This window comes from Aplidium turbinatum, chromosome 13 (genome assembly GCF_918807975.1).
Source record: "Aplidium turbinatum chromosome 13, kaAplTurb1.1, whole genome shotgun sequence".
Taxonomy (NCBI): Eukaryota; Metazoa; Chordata; class Ascidiacea; order Aplousobranchia; family Polyclinidae; genus Aplidium; species Aplidium turbinatum.
Window position 1 is genome coordinate 9,229,313 of NC_137484.1, and position 12,620 is coordinate 9,241,932.

The following is a 12,620-nucleotide window of genomic DNA, read 5'->3' on the forward strand; positions in this document are numbered from 1 at the left end:
AACTTACTGCAATAGTTTTGTAAATGAAACACTATTATAAAATTACCGCAAGATTGCAGGATTCTACGAGAGTTGCGGAGCCAGGACAATCGGACTCCACTCCGCCGACGCACTCTCTTCGACGGATCACTGACCCACTCCCACAAGTCTGGCTACAATCTAAAGCACTCCAGGGTCCCCATGAAGGGCAATCAGGAAGAGTGCAAGAAACCGTGTCTTGCACTGGACCAATGCAGTTTCCGAATCCAACGGTTCCACCTCCTAAGTGAAAAAAAAAGTTTTCCATCAGACAAGCTTCCTTTATTGTTGAAAAGGGGTTGAAAAAACATACAGAACATCTGCTTCTGTTTTTATGACCTAATTACTTAAAGCCAATGTGTATAAACAAAGTACACATAAAAGGTGTAAATGAGAATTTTAAGAGACTGCATGACAATATCAGGCCAGTGAGTTCATCTCTCCAGAATAAGTTCTCAAATTAACTAATGTTTTAAAAGTTTACAAGTCGCATTTGACAGGTCACGATCTACTTCACACATTAAGTCATTATCATAAGTTTCACAAATAGAATACCAAGACATTGACGCGATCGTCTTCTCGTTCCACTTCCACACGTCACCGAACAGGTGTCGATGAACGTCCATTGACTGAGAAAGTCGCACGAACCGGACGCGACACAAGTTATCGAGTCAGTTTCTGATCCGCCACAAAGAGAAGCAGGTGTGCCAAATGGCTGGCACGTCCGGCGCCTGGTTCGGACCCCCTCTCCACATGTGACTGGACAGTCGTCATATGACCCCCACTGACCCCAGGTAGGACAAGTGTTGGCCCGGCACGTTTGACTCTGTAAAGTTATAACAAATATAATTGAACATGTATCAGTGGTAGGTGCAGACACAATGTTATCTTGATTAAATTACCACTTATGCATAAGTACGGTCATCAAATAAAAATTGTCAATTATTTAACTGTCGTATATTTCTCTTTTTCAGATGTACAGTAAACTTCGAAAAAGTTCAATGATTTTATTTGTGTCGCAACAGTAGAATTTTGCCGAACGTTAAACAAATCCTATTATTCGTTATTTATTTTAGTTAGAAGCAACAAAATTCAACAACTCTGCTCCAAAAAGTGCAAGGGCCAAATCAGCAGGTTATAAATAACATCTTGGAGCTGTAGCAAAACGGTAGAAAAATAAACAACGGCAACTGTGAACGTTTCTAAAACTTGAAAATAGCTTACCATTTAAAATGCAATGAGATTCATATCAGCAAATTATTCTCTGACTGTTTATTTGATGAACACACAAACTAACATTAAGAAAAGGGTCTCATACGTATTGTTGTGTTGTTCGGAGAAGTAGCAGTATTTCTATGAATTTACCAACAACTTGTCCAAATTAAAAAAAAGAAACATTACAAAGCTGTCGACGTGTATTTTCGTAAGATTCTGTTAACTAAGTTGACAATACTGTGCTTTGATTTATTTTCAGTTGGTCTTCCCATGATTCAAATTTCATCCAAACAAAACTATTCACCTGCTCTCTTGCTCCTGGACATCCGGGATCTCCGGGTAATCCTCCGATGCAGTTTCTGGTTCTCGTTTGTGTTCCACCACCGCATGTTCGTGAGCAAGAGGAATAGTCTGAGTATTCGCCCCACCTTTCACAAGCTCGTCCGTTGCACGTGATTCCTTCTATAGAATCTCCTGGGCAATCCACGCCTTCTCTGCCGTTTTGGCATTCCCTGCATTGAGGTAGAAAAGGGATGATGAACATGCTATACGATTTCAGAATATTTGGAACAAATTTAAAATTTATTCCGAGGTATCAGTTTTATTAACGGAAGAACGGAATCAAAGATCACGGACATTATTAAGCAATGAAATAAACTCGACAAATTCTTACAGAAAGGAAGACACAGTGTTCACAAATCCTTTTTCTTATGTACGGTATGTCACACCACGAGGCACTAGATACAAATAAAAATAAGTGCAACTATTTTAATTTCGTAACAAAATGGCGCTTATTGTAAAAAGTACTAGTCAGAACAAGAGTTGCAAGTGTGACAGATAAAGACGATAGAAGTTAGTTTGTTGTTCAATAATCCACATATTTCAACTTGCTTCTAATATAAAATGGGACAAAACATGTTTCGATGACAACTGCTAGAGACTAAAACATCACCTTGTACGCGTTTGTGTTCCTCCGCCACAGGTCCTTGAACATTGGCTCAAATCACTCCACTCTCCCCAGGCCGGGCATGGAGCTCTTGAGCACGATATAGTTTCACTGTCGTCGCCGGGACAACCTGGCAACCCTGGTGTTCCATTCGAGCAGATTCGATTTCGTGTCTGTAACAGGCATTTATTTTCTTTATTGACACAGTTGTAAACAACGGCAACAAAAGTTTGACGGTTAACTGTTCGCGATTGTTGTTGACAAAACAAACCATAGATCGTAGCCTAGTAACCTGAGCGGAGGGAGGCTCTTAAGTACGTCTATATTTAGTTGAACAACTTCGTAAAATATCATCAAAGCACACAAAAATTGAAAGTCATTCGAGTCAAAGCCACATTGGCATAGAATGATGAGAATTAAATGTTCGAATGCTCCCACATGGAAAGTGTAGTAGACATGACTCCCTTATGATAAATCGCCAAAAAAAAAATAGATGAAATGGTGTAAAATTTCTCTCCAGTTTGCATCAAAAAGCCTAGCTTTATATAGCAGCTCTAATTTACATTCTACGCAAATTTATGATTGGTTAAAAATCAAATTCTTCTTTCTTACCCTTGTCCCAGAGCCACATGTGACCGAGCAATCAGTTGTCGACCATTCGGTCCAAAATTCGCAATTCTGTGCACCGCAATCCCTCCTCATAACAGCATCATCGATGCTATCACAGCCTGATTGGCCAACGTTGCCAAATCTGCATACTCTTGTGCGAGATTGTTGGGCTAAAAATAAAGATATGTTAATCAAAATACAACTTTGGCAGAGGGTGGATGATCTGTTGTATAATAAATGCATGAAAAGATGAAAAAATCTACGCAATGCAGTTGATTTCACATCATAAACATATAGATGGACAATATTTACTGCAGTCAACGACACTTCAACTATAAGTGTAAACAAAACTTCACACATCAACCCGTCACTCGATGATTAGAACTGCATCGTTGAAAGCCTTGACAAGGATGCGTAACTACTAATATTGAGGTATAAAAGAGGCTGTTTCGTTTCAAGAGTAAAGATTCTAACAATTCATTCCACAACTCATCAAGTACAATCGATTGTGGTAAAAACATTAGATACAAACACATGCTTTGGTCAGCACTGTGTCGAACAAATGTTTGCGTTCTTTTTGAACTCCGTAATTTTTATTTCGCTGTCGAGGGTAACCAGACGTCGTAACTACATTTCTTGTACGTCACACTAACAGAGAAAAAGAATATCATTTCTACGTTGACTGCTACACTATGACTTTTAAATCTTACTTATCACAGCAATTTCTCTGCATGCGAAGTATATTTTGATATAGCCTACTGTAAAGTAGTTATTAATGGACAACGTATAAAACACAAACAACATGAGCCTAACTAGTACTTCGCACAATTTTAAATAACCTTCTATTTTTTTTACCTCCACCGCAGGTGACTGGACAAGCACCGTATTGACTCCACTGTCCCCAGAATGGACAAATCTCACTGTTGCAGACCCTGGTTTCTTCGTTGCTTCCCCGACAATCATTTCCGTTTCGGCAAGTTCTACCATTCAATATTTGCATAAAAAAAAGATGCCGAATGGCTTAAATGAAAATACTTAATGTTGTACAGTACAACAGGACAATGATGAAAAAAAGTATACGAGATTCTTGCATGGTACAAAAATTTGGGCTCCAATTAATCATTTGCTTTTTAGGTGTTGTTCGCTTTGATGATGTACATTGATGCAATGCAAGAAGAGTCAGCGTTCAATCGTTCAATGGATAAGAGTTGATTGCTGGATATTGAAATTGAATGTAAAAGAAGATCTATGCAAAATAAACAAAAAAAAATTCAATTCACCTTTGTCTAGATTGTATGCCACCTGAGCATGTCAGCGAGCAGGTGGAATACTGTGTCCATTCGCTCCATGCTGGGCAAGCATTAGTGGAGCACTCGTTCAGTTCCGCTCCTCTTCCTGGACACTCCTGACCAGGACGGGCATTCTCACATGTCCGGCTCCTGGATTGCAAAAGGAAAAAATGAACAATGTGCACTTAGAACTGTGTAAGTTTATTTAAATGATGACATCATCATTCTACAGTATAGTGATGCAGTTCTTAATGCTGTGTATCTAAAGATTGCAACTGAAACGACTCTTTTCTATACGAACTGGCGAATGGAGCGGTCCCATACAGCAAAAACCTTAATGGTGAAAAATGGGTTTAAACTATCACGTTTGTTGACACTAGATCAAGCCTTCACAACCAAAAGTATGTTCGGTTTCCAATCTTTTACTTTTCCAGGTTCAAAGTAATGCATCTCCCAGTCTATTGGTTTTCTGTCAGGGTGTTGACAAACTTGAAACAATTGAGCAAAAAAAGTATCACAAGAACGAAAAGTGATGGTACCTGAGTCGGAAGGCTCCTCCACAAGACACGGGACATGCGTTCCATGAGCCCCATTGTCCCCAAGCCATAGGAGGGATCGGGGGAGCTGTTGGGCAGGCTACGATGCTGCAGGCTTGGGTCTGGAAATCGTACAAAACGTTTAGTAAGCTGAGGCTAAAAAAAACTTGTCACAATGCAGCAAAAGAGAAACTTAAGATTTAAAAAAATTGAAATGGTAAACAACTTTTTTCTAGAAATTTCGATGAACTCCAAAAATTCCCTTTGATTGCCTTCATGTTCTTTAAATTAGTTGAACCAAGAGTCACTGAATACACGCTCTCGCAGACAAAGTTCAGTAAAAAAAAAGACAAAAACAAGCGGAACTTTTTTAACCTGACGGCCGGCACCAGGACAGATAGAACCTCCAGCGGTACCGCCGATGCATCCTCTGAACCTGATCCATGTTCCTGCACCACATGTCCTGCTGCATTCGGACCAACTTCCCCACTCCAACCAGCCACTTCCTGTTAAAGTTTTATAACTTAATGTAGCCAAATTATACTGTATTATACAGCCGCTTACTTTTACCAGCGGTGTAATAAATTGGGTAGGTATACTTGTGGATGCTAAAGAAACAGAGGCAGGGAGAAAGGAAGAGGCTACCCATGGCCACCTGGAGATGCGGCCTGATTTGTCAAATTTTGCAGATTTTGATTACAGCTACTGCTAGTGCTTGACTGACATTTTTTGAGATGTTTTTACTTTTTGCGGTTTCCTAATGACATAAAACTTTTTTGTTGCCTTGGGGAAGCAGTAGCAAATGAGAAAAAGTAAGTTGAAAAATGCTAAATCAGACTGTTATTAAAAAATTAACAGTCTGACTAAAATCTTCGAAATCGAATTTTCTTTGTATTTCAACATGAGAGGATGTTAAAACCTATTGTGTCATCTGAGAAAAAGAGTAAAGAAAACATAAAAATCTAATTTTTAGAAAAATTTATTCAAACGTTCGCCCAAAGTTAGAAAAACCTGGAAATTTCTGCAAAATGTGACAAATCAGGCCGTATCTTTAGGTGGCCATGGGCTACCCTATTCTCGTTGGTATGTTTCGCCTTGATAGGACCGACAAGTGATGCTTATATTGTACGGAAATGTATCATAGTAGCCTAACTGCCGCCAGCGTGGATGAAGGATGAAGTATCTAACAAACGTTCGAGAGGTCTTGAATACGATACTCATCTGGGGCAAAAAGCTACCAAGCCTTTTTTCTCTTTTCCAATAACACAAGAAAACACTCAGCTCGAAAGCGTTGGCCTTTTTACATCGTTTCACTTAACACTACCATACGTAAAAACGATGTAAAAAGGGAAACTTTTGCTAGCTGTTGTACAAAGACCAAGTTTCTCTTTTTACTTACTAATGACCACACGGGTTGTAGTTCTTTGTGTGGTAGTCGGAGTAGTAGTTGCGGGAGGACCTGGAGCAAAGTGAAAACAGTATTTTATAACAATAATCAACTAACCATGTACCTGCTGCACAACACCAGCAGAACGGTTGGATTTGGAAAGGGTCAAAAGCAAAAAACCACTATGTGGTTGCCGCAAACGACAAATTTTCATTGAAAAATAGAAAAAAAACAAAAAACAGTACAAATCAAATAAAGCTGAAACCGAAGCAGCATTACAATAAATGTTTTTACGCTAACGCAACTCAACTGAGAAACAGCACGACAAAAAATCTAACTGAGAAATAGTACGAGCTTCATCCAACCGTATATTTGGCCACATTCACTTGGTCGTTCAAGTGAACGTATAAGCAAACAAGTTAAAACAGCACCTTTCATATAACCGAAAGTTCGAAAGTTGAACTTCCCTCTAAAGTTTGGTGAAGTGTCATGAAATACAAAAAAAAAGTAAGTGAAATACTCACCATTTTGACAGTTTGCGCCGCTGAAGCCAAACCTACACAAACATACATATCGACTGCCACCGAGTCGCCGGCACTGGCCGTTGCTCCGACAAGGTCTAGCCGCACATGGATCTGTATGCGACAAATGATTGAAATTAAATAATGCATGACATTTGTGTCAATGTTTCAACGTTTTTTATCTTAATCGTTATGCCATAAAGAAAAAACAATGCAATGAGATCGAGAAGTAAACACTGTAATGCATATACAAATTTATTGAGCTATCTATAACCAAACCACTACAACTGCTTATGGCGATATTAATGATGAAATGTAAAAGGTCCGGTGAACTCGGGGCCGTTTTCAGTCTTTTTATAGTGTTTGTCCAAACACTGAAACACTGCATTTGTTGAATGAAGAAGTCAAAAAACAATTTCAGAACTAACGAATGTTTAACAAAATGTTAAATACATTCAGATCTACAATACGATTCAGATTTGAAAAAACAAAAGAATGGCAAAAAACGTTTAAAAGTAGATTTTCTAGGCTTTCTCAACAAGTTTTCTACTTGTACCAAAGACAGGCATGACACAACAATACAACAGGGTTGAGCATTATAACACTTGTTACACAACAGTTTAAGAAATTATTTTGATTACGTGAAGTAAATAATAAATCGCAACAAAACTAGACTTAGGTAAAATGCAAGAATATACTTACTCGAGACTCTTACAGAGCATACCAGCCCAGAGTAATCTGATGGGCAGTTGCATCGGAACCCGTTGGGTGTAGAAACACATTGGCCTCCGTTTCTGCACGGTGAAAACTCGCAAGGGTCTGAAACAGCATTAACAAATGTTTCTCAGCAGTCGAGTGTTGCAAGAATTGACAGCGATAGACACGTGTTTTGCCTTTGAGGCTAGGCTCATCAGTATCGCACCACTAATTCATGCCGCAGAGTTCTCGACGCTACCTTGGCGAGTACTCAGCCTTATGCTTACACCAGGTAGAACGCTCCTTCTACAAGAAGTATCAACAAATTGAAAAACTATTTAAACACGTTAGAATAAGCTCAGATGGACTATCCAGGTTACCATAGAGTCAAATCTGGCTTTCAAAAACAAAAAAACATAATAATCAGAAGTTTTTCATCGGACAACTCATGCAGTTAACAAGGAAGTTCGTCATATAGTTTGGTTCAAGCACACGAGTGCAAACTATCCAGCTTTTAGTAATTTCTTAGCAAAATGATTTTAAAAGTACTTTCCCCAATGAAGTACAATGCAATCAGTAAATTTATAGCAAAAGCCAACGAGGAAAAGTTTTGGGCTTCCTGAGATTTCATGTTAGAAAATATTTATACTCAAAGTTGCTGGAGGTAGCCTACGATCAGTACATATACAGTATTAACTACATTACTTAACATAGAAAAGAAGCTATTAGAAATCATCCACGTAGCGTGCGTTGCCATTTTTACATCGCTTTAACGTAATTCTACTAAAACGTCTAACGATACTTCCATGACCTATCCTTTATTTAAATGAAGGTTTTACCATCAGGGTCCCTCCCCCCAGGAGCAAATACCTTTTGAGGAAAGTGGAAATATTAAACTGATTCCGAACCGAATCGGTGTTGGCCGTACTACAAATCTGCTATGGTAAAGTGAGGCTACAACACAGGCCCAGCTACATGTATTAGTGTAACTAGAACAAACAGCGAACCATCTTCTTGCGTGCCCTCAGTTTACCACTCATACAGTAGATGGGACCTTTCAGCCTACAACTCTGTCGCAAAAAAATGTAACAATCTGTGGTGCATCAATCAAGTTTAGAGGACTCGATAGAAGAACGTCATAATAATAGTAGTTAGCCTACTAGGATGTTAAACTAGCATAGAACGATGGCCTACCTGGTTCGCTTCCAATTTCACAAAAAGTTCCAGAAAACCCTTGTCGGCAAACGCATTGATATGTATTCCCAGTATTTCTACACGCTGCGCCATTTCTACAAGTCACAGATGCGCAAGGATTCACTGCACAATGCACAAGTAAATTTTCAGATTATACACGCCTGTAAGTCCTGCGTTCTTGGTACAAACGTCACAATTCATTTTATGTTGTACGCTTTTTGATTAAGTAATTTTATGTTTCTTTTTTCCTCACACTGCATAGGCTATGACGTATTCTATCGCTTGCGTTGTACTTTCAGTTCAGTTTCCATTCGATTTGAGTTCTCCTGGTTTCTTTACGTTTGACGAGAAAACGAGAAAATCGACGCGAAAGCAATAGATGACTCAAATATTTACGTAAATGTAGATGAATGTAAGGCTTGTCATCGTACGAATTTATTATCATTAATCTTCATAGGCTTATGTGAAGCAAATGGTTTACGTCACCTGCCACCCTTTCAGAGCATATAAGCCCAGTGAACCCTGTTGGGCAGTTGCATTGAAAGCCTGTTTGTGTCGAGATACATTGAGCTCCGTTTCTGCATGGTGAAAAGGCACAGGGGTCTAAAGAAGTTGAATTCGTTAATATAGACTGAATATCGTCTTATCACAGCAGGTAACAGAAATTTTAAAGAAGTTGGTTTTCAAGGCTACAAATGCTTTGAAACTTAGGCCTAAACTAACACCGAAGTGTTCGCAAAAGACTAAATCGGCATGCAAATGCATCGTAAATATTAAAACAATTGCAATAAATCAACTATTCAACAGAATGCATGAAAACTAAACTCTTTTGTTAAACAGAAAATTAAAGGAATCAAAGTTTATTAAATGATAAAGCTTTAAGTTTTTCACGATCAAGATGCAATAAAAGAATTTGGCCTACCTGGATCACTTCCGATTTCGCAGAAGGTCCCAGAAAACCCTTGCGCGCAGATACATTGAAACGAATTCCCAACATTTCTGCACGCTGCTCCATTTCTACAAGTCACAGTTGAGCAAGAATTTGCTGTAAAATGCATAAGTGAAATTTAAACAAGATTTCTCAGGTATAATAGAAACACATTATAAAGTTATGTTAGAGACCTGGATTTTGGTTCTGTTTTATAAATAACACGTGTTTTCATCTTTAAACTAAAGCAACAAAACAATATATTGTTTATTTTTACAAAATGTTACAAAAAGATAGGAATCGTAAGGTTTATTTGAAAATTGTAATATTCAATATAAAAAAGTGCCGTATTATGTAAATAAACAAAAATAATTACACATACCCACCACCAGCTTCTAGAACTAATATCTGCCAACCACTATGCAGTATAAGCTGTAGATAGCCTTTGTATAGTTTTACACAAAGATTTCCACAGCATTATCAAACTGTGGCCATTTCTAAGCTGGCAACTTGGCCTAATTAGTGTAAATGGAGAACAGCATCTAAACCATGGGATAAACCAAGGATGTACAAACCGTAGCCGGCGGAAAGGTCAGGATTCATTTATGTCATAACCTGTTGCGTATGACAACAATTTATTGTCGTCCGAGACAGTCGCTCTGGCTGTGCGACAAATATTGTCGTTTTCGTGATCGCAACTATTCATGGAACTTTTAATTTCACTTTTCTCTAAGTCTATTCGCTTTGTCTGAACAGCGCTATAAAGAAACCGAGGATCATTGCTTGCAATGACAATTACAGTCTGACAGAAATAATTCAGTGACAATACGATTACATCAGAAAACAATTGTCCAATATTGACTTCTCCGGAATGGTCAAAACGACAAAATAAAGCAAAAAAATACGAAAGAAAATTAAAACAAAAGCTTGTTGCTCTGTAGGCTGGGGACTCTCTAATATCGTTGAATTAAATGAGCACAGTAACTCGAGTTGCGAAAATTTAATCACACACTTAACGGGTTAAGTTTGCAACGTTTAGTAACATTATTTTTTGTTTGGCAACCCGACAAGTTCAACCAGTGTGAAATTAGGCTAGCTAGGCGTGAGGTAGCTGCGTGGTCATTTATTGCATGCACATTCGTCATAATATAATGAACAATGGATATTTCCAGACAGCGCAATCTACTGTAGAAATGAAAGTCATGTATCTGATCATTTTCATGTAGTATGGAGCACATGGCTAAAAGAGAATGCAAATTTTTTTCTCATGCAAGCAAAATAAACATTTTCTGTTAAATTTGAAAGGTCAATCTGTATCTTATGCAAATAAGTAAGAAGAACCAACATTTGAATGCCTGAAAGCTTTGTAAAAAAACAAGTAAAAATGGAATCAAAATTATCCCCAGCTATTTGTGTTTAAGTGTTGGCATCTCTTTCATCAAAATTACATTAATTTTCAAAGGCCAAAAGCCATTGCGATCTTCACTTAAAAATAAATACGCAAAAATGACGAGTTTTAAAGTCAAAGCGCTTATTGTTACAAAAATACTTAAGGTCACTGTAATAAGCAATTACAGGTCTGTGGTGTCATTTCGTAAAATGTGCAACGTGCAACCCGACCCACGTTCATCGCACGCAAAACTGTTCTGTTACTTTGCAATTTAATTCTTTGGTTTCAAAACGGAGCTGATATATCGAGACAGTGTGACTAACGAGAGTCTTGCAATGGGTTCATTCTCTTGACAAAATTTAGTTTTTAATTTTTAAAATACAAAAGTTGACAAATTTTTACCTGGTGCGACTTCACATAGATTTCCTGAATATCCTTCCCGACAAAGGCATTCAAAATTCGTTCCTAGGGTCGGTCTACAAAGGCCGTTGTTTCGGCAAGGAGACGACGTACACGGATCTGAAGAGCAACAATCATGAAATTAAGTTCAAGAGCATAGAATCGATAAGATATTCAATAAAAATAGATTTTTTTTTTCACATGTCCGCACAAGGTTTTGTCATAGTACACCTGCACAGCATGGAAACTATAGAACAACGAGTTCACATTATAAAGAAAGCGAACGAACACAACAGGCATGCCTTAACAATTTTTACATCTGTGATGACACATCCGTAAAACTCATAAAAAAAGCAATCTAATTACATTTTATTCGCATTGAAACTTTTTACTATGCACTCGTAATGGCGGTTCACCGCAGAAATAAAGAGCTACCGCATGTCCACTACAAGTGTTACTCTAAAGGACAGGCCGCAGACGACAGCAAACAGACAGATAGACAACGATAGCTAAGATTGACTAATTGCTAACTACTTAGTGAAGTCCGAGATAACCTTTTTAATCAGGGTTGAAAAGCGGACAGATCTTCAGCCCCAAAGTGCAACAAATGAAGTGGAAGAATCGCATATCCACTTACCTCGTATCGTGCGGGGACCTTGACAAATAAAGTATTTTCTGGCAAAGCAATTGCTGTCAAACCAAGCTCCCAAAGTATTTTCAAGTCCTCCAGCTTGAACCAAACCACTGACGTATAAGCAATCATCAGCTGGATTCGCCCCATCCGGTTGGTTAAATCTTCCTTGTCGGTACCAGTTTTGGTAACCAGGTTCTTGATCATTAAGTGGAATTCTACTCCCAGTACCCCACCTCCAAACACCTTCTTGTTGAATGTCATTTCCGTTAACCCAATAACCTGGGGCTAAAATGTTTTCCCAAGAAGTAGGAGGGAGAATTCCAATCTGCATAAGGTTTCGAAGAATGGCCTGTTGTATTTCTGGGGTATCAATAGTCAAAAGCCGCATCCCGGCAAGGTTACACATTTGAATGGACTCGGCATAAGTGTGACGGTCGATGTTATACGTAAACATTTGATCCCCGAAGATGAATGGCCTCACTGATAAAACAAAAAAATTAAAAATGTCAGTAGAAAAAAAAAGACAAACGCAAAACGTCAGTTAGCTACAGTTGAATGCTCAATCATCTGATGGCTGCGTGTCGGGGTGGTTTGAACGTCTGCGCAACACTCGCATAGGCGTCGGTTAGACAATGCTACAGAACACGCGGCTGAACCTCGGCACGACACTCAATGGCATTTCAAACTATTTGAGAGCAGAGAACTCGACGTTCTTCACGTTCTTTCGCTACTTCCAGCTGACTGTGGTGTTGCATATATGTTATTCGTAGTCTATGCTGTCACAATGGGTGCACAATAAAAAACATGGCTATTATTATAATCATGTGAAATAGCGTCAAAATTACGTACTTGATTGCG

At 38.5% G+C, this 12,620-nt stretch overlaps 1 protein-coding gene across 1 annotated transcript; it reads right to left on the reverse strand.

Annotated features, from left to right (window-relative positions):
- Positions 1–34: 34 nt before the first annotated feature.
- Positions 35–4,684, reverse strand: LOC145781619 (coadhesin-like). Its single transcript, XM_082593294.1, has 8 exons — positions 4,617–4,684; positions 4,069–4,227; positions 3,644–3,768; positions 2,792–2,958; positions 2,186–2,352; positions 1,538–1,745; positions 574–844; positions 35–261 (listed from the first exon to the last, which is right to left on the reverse strand). The coding sequence occupies exons 1-8, from the start codon at positions 4,682–4,684 to the stop codon at positions 35–37; spliced, it is 1,392 nt and encodes a 463-aa protein (XP_082449420.1).
- Between the last annotated feature and the right edge of the window lie 7,936 nt (positions 4,685–12,620).